This window comes from Squalius cephalus (assembly GCF_949319135.1).
Source record: "Squalius cephalus genome assembly, chromosome: 3".
Lineage (NCBI taxonomy): Eukaryota > Metazoa > Chordata > Actinopteri > Cypriniformes > Leuciscidae > Squalius > Squalius cephalus.
In genome coordinates, this window is record NC_137124.1 from 10,119,902 (window position 1) to 10,136,671 (window position 16,770).

Sequence of the window (16,770 nt, forward strand, 5' to 3'; positions counted from 1 at the left end):
TGAGTCAGAATATTTGCAAATCACAGCCTGATTTTCAAATCACAGCCTAAAATTCACAGATTTTAATGGATTAAACAAATGAACATCTGTACTTCACATTTGTTTTCTCATTTGTTTTTAACATTGAAATACTACTTGAATTCCTCAGTGAAGTGCTCTGGAAAAGTCCTAAATGTGGTATATCGTTAATCACTTCTCCGGGTGAACACTTGATGGCGCTGTTGGTTAAGGTGTGGAAACTGCAATATGTTTGCGTTTGAGCTTTTTTTTACAGTCTATGGTTTGAGCAGATTAGAAATGTGGTGATCTGCAGGCCAAATGTGAATCCTCCTCTCAGCTACAATTTATCTTATGGTCATTGATTTAAAAGTGAACTTTGATGGCATTAACTCTGTTTATTTTATGATTGGTCGTGCATAGTTTTCTTCAACACTAATCTAGATCACACTGTTTTAAAAGCTTAAAGGAATAGGTCACCCAAAAATGAAAATTCTGTCAATAATTACTCGCCCTCATGTCGTTCCAAACCCGTAAGACTTTCGTTCATCTTTGAAACACAAATGAGGATCTTTTTGATGAAATCTGAGAGTTTCCAGTCCCTCCATTGACAGCTACACAGCTGACACTTTGACGCTTCAAAAAGTTCATAAAGAGATCGTAAAACTAATCAACAAGAATTGATGGGTCTATTTCAAATTTTCTGAAGAGACTTGATTGCTTTATATGATGAACAAATTGAATTTAACACGCGAACGAACCTCATTGCTTCTTGCTGATGCTCAAACCTGATGCGTAACACAGGAATGAACCTCTGGTTCTTGCACTTCAAGCGAACATGCTTGAGCTTCAGTTTACCACATCTGATGTGTGCGTTGATGAATGTTTATATGTGAATAAAAGCCTAAATTCAATCTGTTCAGAAAATTTTGACTAAACCACTCAATTCATATGGATTAGTTTTACGATCTCTGTATGAACTTCAAGCATCAAAGTGGTTGCGTAGCTGTCAATGGAGGGACAGAAAGCTCTCAGATTTCATCAAAAAGATCTTCATTTGTGTTTCGTAGATTAACAAAAGTCTTGCGGGTTTGGAACGACATGAGGGCGAGTAATTAATGACAGCATTTTAATTTTTGGGTGAACTAACCCTTTAAGGCCCGTTAACACCAAGAACGATAAATTAGCGTCAACACCAGCACACAATATATCTGTTTACTCCAAGCGCGTGCTGCAGTTTTGTCGTCTACTTGAGCTCTGATAGCAGGATGAACTCTGATTGGCTGTCAGTTCATCAGCTGGTAAAAATCGTTCTGAAAGTGATTCCAATGATATTGTTCCTCTGCGTCTTACCGTTATAGTTGGTGTGGACTCTATTCTTTTATGTTTATAACTATAATCTTTATCGATATAGTTACCGTCCTTGGTGTGAACGGCCCTTTAGGCAAGTTAAAAACCCATGCAGCAAAAAAATAAAAATAAAAAAACTCACAAATGTTCTTTTATTGATGACTGAAAGAACATAATCTACAGTTCATTGGATACAGCAGCTATAGTTCAGTGCTACAAAATAACAGTTTCTTTCTAGCAGGACTCAGGTACTTATGAGTTGTATGTTGTTCATTGTTGTGTTGTATTCAGCAACAGCACGAGATTTTCTTGCCAAAGACCTTTTGGCAATAAACATAAAAATGTCCATTTTCTAAAAAAATGCACAAAAATCAATTCAGAAAAGCTAAATCCAACCACGCTTCCACTAACCAATAACACAGGATTCATCTTAATTACAATTGTAGTGCATTTCTCTAGTTTTGGTGAGCTTATTCTCTGTTATGACTGACAAATGCCTGGTGACAGTTATCAAATGTTAGATGAGAAAAGTGTGTGGCTCATAACTGTGCATGTAAAACGTAAACGGACACATCTACATCATCTAGGTGGCTGCGACTCTTGTGTACCAATCAATTTTCCATATATTGCAACACAGTTTAAGAACATTACTTGTGTATATTTTCAGATAAGGTGGATTTGTGAGCTAGACTGACTAGATGTTTAAGCAAACACATATTCAAATGTACAAATAAAATGACACATACATGGCTAAACACTAAAATGGCTATTTAAATAGAACATCTAAAGGTAACAGTACCAACTGTAACTATTTCACTTCACTTGATAATGTCTAAATATCCCCAATACATCCGATTCCCAATAACACACCAGTGCACTTCTGAATCTTTGGTTAGGCCAGACTTCACAATTTAAATGTGTAAAATGAATCGGTATCACTTGAAATTATAATGCATGGGCATTTTTAACATAAATATGCAGCATCTGGTGGCTGTTGTTCTCTGTAATGTTTCTCGTCTATATAGAAAATCGATTTAGGAGATGAGCACGGTTACGTAATCCATTTGGCCCATTTTAACTGACAGATTACTCTCTTCCTGTGCTTATCAAACAACTTGTTACTTGTGGGTCTAGTCTAGGGTTGACGGGATTCATTGTGCTTCAAAATTTAAAGGTCCCCCTGTGCCAAGTGTTCAAGGGCATCGCCCTCACAGCGCATGCAGTGATAGCCGAGGTCTGAGGTCACATCCCAGCAGCCCTGCTTTCGGTAGAAGTCAAGAGATGACTTGTTCCAGTCCAGCACAGTGAAATTCAGCTGAGTGCAACCAGCAGCCAGACCAAGCTGAGGGTGATCATAAACACCAACATGTCAACTTGTGCACAGTTAACAAACAGTTTCCTCAATCACGACAGATTCAACAGCTTCTTCTGACCGGCTGCACATGCTGTATTTATCTAGTGTAAATAAACTCCCCTCACCTGGGAAACTTTGGCCATCAGAGCCTTGCCAATGCGTTTGCCTGGAAATACGCGCAGAAAATCATTAATCGGTTTGTTACATTCAAATAAACAAAAGCATGGTGTTGTTTCCTTACCTCTGAACTCTGGCATCACGTACAGATCCTCCATGTACACAGCCCGACCTTTCCATGAGCTGTACGTGTAGAAGTACAGTGAGTAACCAACCTTGGTGTGACCTGTAAAGAGAATCACTCGCTTCTGTCAGCTTGATGGCTAAAATAAAAACACAAAACTCAGAAACAACACTGTGAGCTAACAATATCAAATTGCAAAGCATACTTTTTCACCACAATATCAGTAATGTGTTCCTTTATTGCTATTTTTCCCTTCACATTAGCAAATTTGGCTTGGTACTTAATTTGTTTCCTATTCTACCTTGCATATGTAAATGCAAATGAACTTAAAGGGGTCATGACATGGCTTTCTTTTTATTATTTGAATATGTTCTTTGAAGTTCACTTATAATGTTAATAAAGTAAAAAGAAAAATACCGTCATTTACAGACAAAGCATTATGAAATCAATTACTTCAGTTTGTGCTGGAGCTGCTGTCAGATTCAATACAGTCGCTGCTTCAACTTTCAACAAAAGTTTCCTTGTGAACTCTCCATTACACTGTGCCTAGTTTATTTTTCTGCAGTTAATGCTCCGAACAAACATAATCCTCTGACGCGATCCAGTTCGCCATTGAAATAAACTATACACTTGTTTGGCCATGGAAGTGATTGGAACACCTGGATTCAATGATTTGGAGAATTGTCCCAATACTTTTGGTGTATGAGCCATTTTTGGAGATTTATTTTATAGCTTTAAATAATGGATTTGTTTATAATGAGGAGGATGTTTTAAGCCATGAAACTTATAAGATGTTTTAATGGTACAAAGACCTCTTATTTGTATGTTGTGTCATGACCCCTTGTATAAAATATATATATGTGTAACTCTGGGGAGGTAAAGCAGAGAATAAAATGGCATACAAGCTTATGTAACATCCATGCACTCAGGCTAGACATGACACACATGCCCAGATTAGATAACAAATGTGTATCCTAATGCAGAGCGACACAGAAGGACAGCAGTTTTTATCAAAGATAAATATTGAATCAGGCAGTTCTTTTTTTCTCACCATCCCTGGACTTAAGATGCTCAGGCACTTCAGCAATAATTCCATGGAAAAAAGGGTTTTTGGAGAATCCATCCTGCTCCAGATCTATAGTAAACGTAGTATGATTGATACCAGCTCCAAACAATCCACAGTATGAATTATTCCAAACAAATCATTGTATTTGTATTGAAGAGATGTGACAATCATACCTACCTCTTTGAGTAATCTTGATCTGGTCTGAAACTTTCTCATACTCTGCCAGTTCCTAGTTAAAATGATTCAACAATACAAACAGTTTTGATGCTGGGCCAATTTGCACTATTCTGACATCAGCAAAGTGCATAATTATTTTATGTATTTATTTATTAATAATGAGGTACATTTAATCCATGACGTGACACTGGCCTGCTTATTGTAGCGGACACGATATGATCTGATTTTCATCATCATTAATATGACGTCATTCAGATCCACCATTCAAAACGCACAAAAGTCGCGGCTGACAGGTGAAGGCTGCTGCACGTTCCCGAGCATTTCAAAGCCGCCCACTTCGCTCGACGACAGGAAAGTGTCAGATTACAGAGTGTCAAGTAAATGTGGCTTACTGTAAACCGGCCATCAATACTGATGCCATTATACGCACGTTACACGTTAAACAACGGAGGTTGGAGGATAATGAAAGACTGCGCATGCTGTCGGTGACGCGGAAGATGAGTGTTCCAATTCTTTAAGTTCTAAAATCGTCAGAAATAGACGCACGAATGACACGCGGGCGCTTCGACTCACCAGAATCATCCGCGAGATATCCTTACAGTCCTCGAGCGTGGCGGCCCGGATTGTGAAGTCCATCCTGTGTTCAACAATAATAACACACTGAGCAACAAAATCTGAGTGTCTTGTCAACGTGGAATATTATGAAACGGAAGAGATGTGTTTATGTTGCTCTGACTCTCACGCGGCACTTGGAGACGGAACTGTTGAAACAGCGCCATCTGCATGTATAATAATACCGTCCTGTCATCATCACTATTGTCCATTTATACAATTATTGTTGTAAATAAACCGTTAAACAGTGGATTAAAATGTGTATATTATCAGGCACTTATTATTAGACATCGTCATTGCTTGAAGGATGTCCCACAGAAACATTTCTTCTGTACAGTATATTCAAAGCTGACTCATGACAGCTGATTTAAAGTCCCCATGAAATCAGAATTGAGGTTTTTGGCTTTTAGTATGAATATGTTAGCCTTACTGTTATCTATAAGCTAGTGTGTCCAAAATAATGACAAAATTCGCATTTAGAAGATATATAAGCATTCAAAACGTACATTCTCTCATTCCCAAAATCAATTATTTTGATGACATCACTCTGCACTTCAGATTCTCATCAGATTTTCTGTCCAATCAAATGCTCTCTAGAAGCTTAAGCTCCGCCCCCTTCATTTTAAATAGACGCTGAAGCTGCGGCTAAAATCGGTCACTTGTTCACACATTTACTATTTTCTACATGGTGAATGGCACATATAGTGCACTATGTAGGGGATAGGGAACAATTCAGACGGTGTAAATATGCTCTTCATTGGGAGTCTGGTTTCTCGTTAGTATCACGTGGACCGCCACCGCGCACACACAGTCTGCTCCAGTCCAGAGACACGATAGCGCAGTGTGGATATGCGCGAGACCACAAAACATATCGGACCCATTTGAATTCTGCACAAAATGCTATATTTTAAAGCAATATGGAGGAGATCATGAGGAAATTGCGGCTTTACTGAGCTCAACGGCTCTAGCCGAACTGTGATATAAACTAAACGCTATTGGCTTTTAAATGGGAGGGGCTGTTCAATAGGCCCCGCCCTCTCTCCCTGTTTCACCGGAAATTACGTCAACACACTGAATAACACTGCGTGTTTCAAGGCTCATAGTGAGCTTTTAACAGTTACTTTCATTATTACTAGTAATATCACCATTTACTGTGTGGTTTAATTATTAGCTTGTGCTGATGCAGTGAACAAACTATTTCTCCCTCACACATTCTTTCATGAATCATTCAAATATGACACATATTCAACCAATATTAAAGCTGGAATAACCTTGAACAAAACATAAGGAATTCAAGGAGAACATATTTTTTTTTCTTGAGTGGCCTACACGTCTTCCAAATGTACGTCAGTTGGCCAACATTCATTAAGATTCATTGGTATGACCTATTGTTTATTTCAAATGTAATTTAATACATTATATCTGATGCAACTATCAGAAACTGCATGTAAACTCAAATGCCTTTCATTCTCAGTTTATTTCTAACCCTATACTATAAATAAAGTATAGACTATGTATTATGTGACTGAACAGTTTATATAGCAAAATAAATATATTTATAAAATATAAAAGTGCGGGTATCTAGAATCATATTGACTTTTACAAGCATATATATTCTAAATTCAGTGTTTAGATTGCATATGTAACCAGCTCATAATATGATAACAGCTTTCCTTGAGCTTTTTCATGCATTATTGCATTAGCTCATTAAATGTAAGGCCTGCAATCAATAGGACCACACATTCCACACCACAAAGTCGCTGTTCAACTCAGGGGTGTAAACTGTATTTTCAGAGTTTATATACGCCAGTGCTAAATATAGATTCGTTGGCTCAGCTCAGGCATTACTTAAACGGACAGGGTGGGGATGCTTTCAGTTGAACAGTTATTCAGATTTCGCTCTCATAAACTGGACTCGTGCCACTCAAAACAGGTCCAGTGTTGAAGTAATGGGCGCTGCTGACTGAACCGTTGTCTGAGGCTGACTAACGCAAGAGAGGGGGAAAAGCTGCCGTTTTCCATCAGCGACTCATGATCTTTAGATGATGACGTCACGTCTGTGAATGATCGCGCGCTTGTGTCCATTCAACTGGATGAGCGCGCGTGGGTTTCTGACGGAAACAGCTAATTGTGTGTGTGTATATGGGCCATTCTACAGAATTGGTGCAAAGTCAGAGTTGGAAACATCTTGAAATTTTTTTGTTTTTTCCCACAAATTTTGCATGTATGCAAATTGTATAATATCCAAGGTATGCTTTTCTAGTAATTGTGCAGTTAATTCTCATATTGTATTTTCAGAAAATGCTGGAATATTTTCCTTCTCCCCAAATTTGTCACTACCGAAACACAATATTAAATAATTTATTAAGAAGGCTTATAATGACCTATTAAGATTTTGTTTACATCTACCTTATAAATATATATTTTTTCTATTTTTAAAAAATATTTTTACTGGTTAAATCAATAAAGATTATAATTTTAATAATATTTTAAGTGTGATTTATGAGATTTGTTGTATTTTGAACCCAATCTTTCTTTGTAGAAGGCATAAAGTTTATCGTACTGATTTCAAAGTTAAGGATTCATTAGTATTAATATGCATTGAACCAAACACTATCATAACATCTTAGTTGATAATTCAATATACTTTATTTTTGACAAAACATCCCATGTTACGGTAGTGACTGCACATTTTTGGTAGTGACAGTAATGTTTTGGTAGTGACCACAATAATTAGTTTGCCATGGCTGAATCAGACTGTCCACATTTTATGTTAATATAAATAAATAACTATGATGCACATATGCAGTCAGTACATATAGCAGACACACATCTGACAGTAAATATCTTATAAGAACACCTCGAGCTATTCTATACTTTGGTCTTGAGGTGCAAGTGAGAAGAGGTATGCTCATAGATTTTTCTTCCTAAAAAAACAACAACTTACAATGTAGACTCAGAACCACTTTGTTTTATTTTCACATTTTCAACATTTTGTTTATGAGTCATTCAGATAAATCTCCAGAACCACTGAACTCTGTGTGTGTGTGTGTGTGTGTGTGTGTGTGTGTGTGTGTGTGTGTGTGTTTACATAATACATTAATTTCAGAATAATTTTCCTCATTCAGATAAATCTCCAGAACCACTGAACTGTGTGTGTGTGTGTGTGTGTGTGTGTGTGTGTGTGTGTGTACTGGTGTCTGATCACCCTCACTGGAAGTGCTAGGTGGTGTGGAAGCCCTGCAAAATGTCTCCATCTCTTTTTGTCTTTTCACCATCATCCTGTGTCTTTTCTGTCTTTTCCTCCATGCTTTTCTGACATGTCTTTGCTCCCTGTCAGATAATTCACTGATACTCTTCAACTTTCCTTCTTCCCTTCGTTTCTTATTTCTTTCATTTTCTTTCCTTAAGTATTCCTCGTACTTCACTGGGTCTTCCCTCAACCTTTGTTTGTATTCTCTCTGTCTCTCTGTTGTAGTTTTTCTATTTTTTTTAGGCATGTTGGTGTTTTATGTCATTCTCCTTGCCAAGTTAATCATAGAAATTAACATTACTGACAACAACCTTACACCTAAGCTAGTATCATGGACTGCAACCTTAAGTAATTGTAACCTCATCACATTACAGAATTTTAACAGAATATTGCATACTAAAACACTACTAAAACATACTACAGTAGTAATTATTTGCATAACTGTACTAAAATGTAGTTTATTCCTCCAAATAAAGGATTATGTGTTCCCTTTTGTCACTACCAAAACAATGTCACAACCGAAACTTCAAGAAAATGTTTCGGTTGTGACTGTTTTGGTAGTGACAATTTTAGATAACTTTTGAGCCTAGCTCGAAGATGCTAATCAGCACATGGTTAGCCATCACTGGTCAGAACAGTTGAACACATATAACAACTAAATTTTATGGAATAACATCCCAAAAAAAATACTCAATAGCAGAAAAAATGAGTTTGGTAGTGACATTCCTTAAAGTTACACACAGATTTTTAGACTTTAGAACACATTTACCTCAAAATGATGGGATCAATCTACTCACCATATAGCACATGAGAGCGAGGGACACAGGAATATTTCCTGATCAAAAATGTAGGAGTGTGGTTAAAATCAGTCTCAGCCAATGGACTACAACATTCACTGTTTTGGTAGTGACATGAAAATGCGGGACATGTTTTTTTAGATAAAGTTTCATGATTTAAAAATAAAATATAAAATAAATATTTTTTTTAACTTCATTTTTTTAAAAAAAACAAAAATATTTTTTTTAAAACAAGAATGGAAAAATTTGCAAAAAATTATTCAATATCATTTTCACAAGTTGAAATTTAGGGGTTAGGGTTTGGGACAGCCACCTCCTAATTGAAAGTAGCCCATAAATTATGATTTTATATATATAAAGCTTACTGATATCTTAAATATTATTGTGGGTTTCAATAGATAATTGAAGGATCTTAGTAAACATCTAAGATTTTAATAATTAAATGCTTTTCAAATGTGTTTTTGGATGAGGGACAGCAGTTTGCACCAATTCTGTAGAATGGCCCATATATATATATAGATAGATATAGAGATAGAGATATAGAGATAGATATAGGCTATACACAATTAGCTCACATATATACAGGTGAGGAAGAAAACATCTTAGAATACCAGACAATAGCAACATCTTCAGACAAAATGGGCTACGTGTTAAATCTAATCAGGTACCACATTACGTCGACACATTTCTAACGTTTTAATAGCTTTTATTTTTAAATTACACAGTTATATAATTGGCCACGTTTTTTAAACACAAGTTGCGAGTTTCTTTAGGACTAGACTACAATATATGGTTGTCTGATTCGTCAACTCACGTGGTGCGTTCAAGCCCTCCTGGGAAGTTCGTATTTACCAGTTGGGAAATCGTGTTTACAAAGTTCAGCTGGTCATGTCACTTTTGTCGGAGCAAGATGGCGGCCTACCTTCTCTTTTGCCACAAAAAAAATAAATAAAATAATTATAAAAAAAATAATACATATATATATATATATATATATATATATATATATATACAGGGGTGCACATAACTGGTGCTCACGTGTGGTAAAAATAAACGACGCGCAGCAGAAAACATGGAAGGAAGCGCTTTTGAGTAGGCCCAAAATGTTGGTACTCAAAAGCGCTTCCTTCCATGTTTTCTGCTGCGCGTCGTTTATTTTTACCACACGTGAGCACCAGTTATGTGCACCCCTGTATATATATATATATATATATATATATATATATATAAAATTGTTATTATTTTTTATTTTTTTTAACTGTACTAAAAATGAAGAAACCAATAATGTGTAGATATCAGGTATTGTTTTTTTACGTTTTAATAAATTTATGAAGCCACTGTAAACTTTGTTACATATTTTTATATTGTTTTATTACAATGCTATCATATTTTGTGCAGGCAATTTGCTTATTTTGCTGTAAATAAAAAAGTCTGAGAATGTCACTGCTAAATTAAATTTATGGTATTCTGCCTTGTTTCTCACTGACATGGCCCCAACTCCTAAAGATCAGGGATCAAAGGAAATCCTGAGCTTCCCACTAGTATTTACGACTTTGTGGTGGCATTCATGTGCGTTCAACTCGTAAATACAATCGTTCCGACATGACTTGAACACATCAACATTCTTGTGTATAGTTGAAGTCTTTAGTACGGAGCCCCTAAAGAGACATGGTGAAGAAAAAAAATATGAGATGGGAGGAAAAATTTCTTGCAAAAGTTTTGCATTCCCCCGAGAAACTTTGCGTTCACTAAAGCATTGACTTATTATTTTTCCTCCCATCTCATGTTTTTTTCCAACACCATGTCCACTTTGGAGCTCCATATTTAGGAACTAACGTGCAACTTATGTAAAAAAAAAAACAGCAGCTTCAAAATACACATTTGGGGTATAACTGAGTGTAATTAATAAACAAAACATAAAACTCTCTTCAAGTCATGTTAACCACAGACCTATCATTTCCTCATAAATCCATAGTAAATTTCAGAAACTTATGGTTAGGATTGAAAACCATGACTGGAAAAAGTTAATTCTCTTCTGGGTTTTAGGACTACACACTGAACATCTCAATTTGTGCCCGAAATGTCAAGGACAACGCTGACGTAAAGAGGACCTGTGAGTGATCAACAGATGTATGAAAATGTTGAAGGTGTGGCGACATGAAAGAGCACAAAAATAGATGCAACTTTGTCCTTTACGCCACATGGTGCCCCAGCATATAGGCTCATTAGTACCAGTACAGCGCCAAGAACCATTATATAACTGACATTAACACTTCTAACAACAGCGCTTAGAAAACGCATGCATTCATGGAAAAATAACGGCTCTGACGTCACAACCAGTAGCCTAAGTCCTTTTATACACACCTCATAAAGAGCACCAGATGGAAAAACAGAGGCTCAGTCACTCTTCACATAGGATACAAGAACCTTTATGTAGAATGGAAAGAAATTGAGGATTTTTAACAGTCAGTGCAAACAATGTAAATGTACACTAAATGCAAAATGCAAACAGTGCACAAATAACAACTATCTACACCCAAATTAACATCATCTGAAGGTCCGCTCGCAGCCTACATACTATATAATGCATTCTCCTCTTGATCCTGTGCTGGGCAGGAAACATCTTCCTTTCCTGTTTAGTCTATGACGTGATGGCAGTCTTTTTCTGCTACTATACTAGTATCTTTATTGGGCTGCTTTCATTAGTTTAAATGATTAAACATGCTTAAATAAACATGCTTAAAACATTTATATATATATATATATATATATATATATATATATATATATATATATATATATATATATATATATATAAAAAAAATCAAGAGCCAGTTTAATTAAAATACGTAATAATAATAAAATAATATTTTCAAACTGGCCTCCAGGGACCCTTCGAGGGAAGTGTTGGTCCATGGAGAAGTTTAGAGAAAAAACAGTGCAATAAATAAAATGTAAAATATATATATATATATATATATATATATATATATATATAAATAAAAATATGTAATGATAAAAAAAAAATAAAAAAAAATTTTTTTTAATTAATCATCATACTAAATAAATACTTTGAATAAAAAAATAAAAAAAGATTTAAATAAAACAATTAATATTACATAAAACAGTACAGTACTGAGTATAAAAAAAAACATAGTAACATAACAGAAACAAAACTAAACTCAGAAACTTAATATTTTGCATCTTTAATTAATTGTTCACACTCCAGTATAAACTGGGTCTTTATACATAAAAATATGTAGCTACCCTCACACCAGAATGGTCATTTAAATACTAGGCAACCCTGACATTCATGTAAAATCACTATCAGTATTACAGTTGAATTGCGTTTTTGTCAAATAAGCACAATTAACCAAGTTATTTAATAGCTTGTTGTCTTCTGTTTGTTTTATATAGATCAGATAAAAAAGGGAAATGAGCTCATAATCTAGCTAGCTGATGCAACTGAGCCGCAAGAGAATTCAAGAGTGAGGAAAAGGGGGAAAAAACCTGTTATTCAGGACTAACGTCCCTCTTTCCCATATTAGGAGAAGAACAACTGTTTGTCATCGCTGCCGTATCTGAGTGAGGAAATAAACGTTGGCCGGCAGCGTCCAGACGCATTAGTCATGTGACACACAGTGACTCGTGCTGGCCGTGTTGGGCCGTCCAGCGCAAGACTTAATATTTTGTTAGACATTAACCGTTTCAGTCAGTGAGTGAGCCATTCAGAAATGTTTGATTTTTCCTCACCTAAACCTTATTTGATCATGGACTCTTGTCCACTAAACTGACCTCAGGGCAGTGTTCTTGAGCAGAAATAGCTGCTCTTCAGAGTGTGTTTGCAGCAAAAACAAACATGTACATTTTCTAGTGCATGTGTTATTTACACATCCAGAATACTATGAGTAGAGGCACTCACGGACAGTGCACACACACCAACTCACGCCAACAAGAAAGAGCACTGAGGGAATTATTTGGGATAGTGTGAGTGCTGTAGTGTGTTAGCACTGCTATGTACATTTTAAGAACTTTTCTAAAGAAAAAAACAAGAACATAAAATTGAGGCCTATTATTTGTCTGATTGTTTCACAGTGTTATTCAAGTTGAATCACTATATTTTTAACAGAATGACTATGGGTAGATGACAACAATGTACTAAAAACGGAAAAAATGTTCCTTTTTGTAAAAAAAATAAAAAATTCCCGCCTACAGACTGAACACGTGATACACACATGATGTCACCATTTCTCACTATGATAATAGTGTCATTTTCAAAAGGCCCCCAAAAAGCCGTTTTTGTGTAAATGAATGGCCAAAACGCATATAAAAAAAAAAAATTTAATTGAATTATATATTTTGAAACTAAATTTTTAGTTGAAAATAATTCTAAGTTTATATTAATTGGCATTGACAACATTTTTGTCCTTTACGTTTTCTTATCATTCCTATAACATGTATTTTAGTAATAGTTATAGGTTATGTTAATTTAAATGGTTCAAATTCTAATAAAAATGAAACAAAACAAAACATTCATCTAACAGGTAAACAAGGCATTGAACATGAGTGAAAAGCATATGGGTAAAAGAGAGCATTTGAATGTATAAAAAGCAATAACTTTGAGCAACATACAATCCCATATATAAAAAAGATAAACAAGAAGCTCATGCTTAGAATATTATGTTTCTGCATATGTGAAGTGTTGTTTAGTCAGATAAATCTAGCAACGTATTTGTCATGTTTGATTAAAAAGGAAGACTCATCGAATTAAGAAGTATATCGGGAAATTAGATTGACGCTGTCCCAATGTTAAAACTCCATACATGCAGGATACGTTGTGAACTCAAAGCGTGTTACGTGGGAGATGCTGTATAAATTGTCGCAACTAATCTAATAATGCTGTTTATGGCTCGCTCACCTAAACTAAATTTAGCACCAGTGCTTTGTCAGAGGTCACACATAAATATTCAGCACGCAGCTGTCTCTGAATCTGCTACAGCAGACGAAGTCAGTACTAATAAATGTCTCTGTTTTAAATTAAAACATCCAACATTTCTTAACCCCAACTCTCAGTCTTATTTTACAGCCCTTTGAAAAAGTGATAAACAATAATGTACATTAACTGTTAGAAGCATATTAGGAGTCTTTCCAAATCAAATACCACTGGCGTAAATTATGTAAATCACTCACTGTTGCATATAAATCATATTTGTAATTGTAATTATTTGTTATTGACCTCATTATGAATCAGCATCATGACTCTGCACCATGCAGAAGAATGTAATTGTGCATCTTAATAAACAAGCACTGTGAAACTCAAGACGTTCAAGTAAAACTGGTTAAACCACTTCAACTTAAGCATAGCAAACTGAAGTATCAAAACACCCTTGAGCCCCATTCACACCAAGATAACTATAATGATAACGTTTTGGTTACTAACATAACCTCGGTTCCTGAGATACCTGGAACGAGAATTATACTGAGACTTTGTCCAGTAAGACAGGCTCGGGTCTACGGACGAAGCCCGTAAGGCATGACGCCACCAGAAGTAAGACCCCAGAGTTAGGCGATTGGCTATGCAGACAATATCCGTGCCTGAAGAGCAGGAACGTCCAGGTGGTAAAACCTGGCAAAAGTTTGATGGCAAGGACCAGCCAACCGCCACACAGATGTCAGCAATGGACACTCTGCTAGACCAAACCCAAGAGGAGGCCATTCCCCTGATGGAGTGGGCCCTTACTCCATAGGGCACCTCAAACTATCCAGCCACTATCCTTCGAGAAAGCCTCTGCTTCGTAACTGGAAGCCCCTCTGAGCGGCCTCCGAAGTCCACAAAGAGCTGCTCTGATTGTTGGAACTGGCTAGAACACTCAATGTACGCCCTGGGGGCCTGAACCGGGCAGAGTGGGTGCGGCGCATGCTCATCCTCAGTGGAAGGGAGAGCAGAGAGCCTTATAACTTGTGCTCTGAAGGGCGTGGAAAGCACCTTAGGCACACAGCCTCCTATCGGTATAAGGACAACTTTACTGTCATTAGGCCCAAGGCAAGATGCGTGAAAGTGCCTGCAAGTCATGAACTTGCTTGACCGATGCCAAAGCAGAAAGGCGGTCTTTAGCAAAAGAGGGTGAAGGTTGGTTGTTGTGAGCGGCTCGAACAGGGGCAGGGCTCTCAAGTGTCACGCATTGAGCGTGACAGTCACTCATTTCGGTCTTTTGTCACGCACTCCCGCCACACGCTATTTCGCACGCGGAAAAACTATTTATGCCGCAGCGCCCAAAATTTCTCTGGCCGTGCCGATCTCACTATGGAACCGGCAGCCAGGAATCAAGCGCGTCTCCCCTAGCCGAGCCTGCCACTTATCAGCCAATCAAAAAAAAAGAAAGGGGCTACACAATAGCCAATCAGAAAATAGCACTATTGTATCTGGGTAAGATTTAACGCAACAACCAATGAAAAAAAGTATCCTGAAATTGTTAACATGATTCTGCTACAGCGTCTTCGTTCAAAGTTTCGTTCACCCATAGAGGAAACCACTGGAGCTCCGAGCATCACTTTGAGCACAGAGTAAGTCATGATGATCTCCTGTTTTAATGTTACAACAAATTCACAACTTGTTTGACACAAACAGTGACAACTTGACTGCTGTTAGAGAATGTTTCCCAGATAATTAGCATCAGTTTTTCGTGAGTGTCTGTAACTTAGCCAACAGTTTTACAGCCTGTTCACTGACAACACCTGCTCAGAACAAGTAGTATAGGCCTTGTCATATTTTCGTTATCACACATGACTGATATATTGTCACATTATAAACATCTCTCTCTCTCCAAATAGGCTCAATCATTTTATTAGCACTAAATAAATTAAAGTGTATTGCATATATAGGTCACTTTTAAAATAATGTCATATTTTATAATTATATCCTGGCCATGGATGCATTAATCATTGCATCTGTCTTTCAAAGATGTCAGGTAAAAAGCAATTAAGCATCCTCTCATTCGCCCTGAGAGGAAAGTCCCCTAAAAAGGCCAGGTTAGAGGATGCTGTCCCAGAGAAGGTGGTGAAAAGGGTAGATCCATTAGAGGAGGAGACAGTGCAGGTGGAAGGCAACAAGTCCAAAAAGGCAACAAACACTTTCAATAAACAACACCAGTCATAATCAATCAATCTCTTTCTCTTTCTCTCTCTCTCTCTCTCTCTCTCTCTCTCTCTCTCACACACACACACATGCGGAAATTGAATAAATACTTTGTATTTGGTATTTAAACAATTATTAATAACAACAACAAAAACACTAATAATAATATTATTAATGAAACACCCCATTCCCGTGACCTGTACAACAACCCCCTCCCCCCCACCCCACCGTCAGGAGGTCGGGCGGGGGGGGGGGGGGTGTCACTCTTGCCTGTCTTCAAAACTTGAGAGCCCTGCAGGGGCCTTGAATTGCCCTCGGGATTGTGGACAGGCCCCTCTGAGAAAACAAACGCAGGTGGTGGAGTGATAACTTCCTTTTAATTAATCTGTTAATCTAGATTTGAGATGTCAGATTTTTTGCTATAAATTATTGACATGGCTTTTGAGGACTAAATGTAATTTTCTCAGTTATTTTGCTTTATTGCAAGATCATGTACGCACATGCGCACTCTTCAAAAACAGTGCTTTAAATCTCTTGATACACTGTAGTATGTGTTAAATCTAAGTGACGTAAATGACATTTGTATGTATTCAAAATAAAATACATAAGTTGTACTGAATGTCAGCTAGCTTATTTTGCTCAAAATAAGGATTTATTAAGTCCACATGTCATGTAAACAAGAACCTACTAGCCACAGGTCAAGAGCTGTCGTTCCAACCACACAACTTTGCGATGCTGTTTGCAAATGTTCATCGGAACACAGACTTGTAGAACTATATTGGAACTTA

General features: G+C 36.8%; 1 protein-coding gene across 1 annotated transcript; it reads right to left on the reverse strand.

Annotated features, from left to right (window-relative positions):
• Nucleotides 1–1,480: 1,480 nt before the first annotated feature.
• sat2a.1 (spermidine/spermine N1-acetyltransferase family member 2a, tandem duplicate 1) lies at nucleotides 1,481–4,942 on the reverse strand. Its single transcript, XM_079865312.1, has 6 exons — nucleotides 4,759–4,942; nucleotides 4,186–4,237; nucleotides 3,994–4,077; nucleotides 2,943–3,044; nucleotides 2,827–2,867; nucleotides 1,481–2,689 (listed from the first exon to the last, which is right to left on the reverse strand). The coding sequence occupies exons 1-6, from the start codon at nucleotides 4,819–4,821 to the stop codon at nucleotides 2,516–2,518; spliced, it is 516 nt and encodes a 171-aa protein (XP_079721438.1). The 5' UTR covers nucleotides 4,822–4,942; the 3' UTR covers nucleotides 1,481–2,515.
• Nucleotides 4,943–16,770: the final 11,828 nt, after the last annotated feature.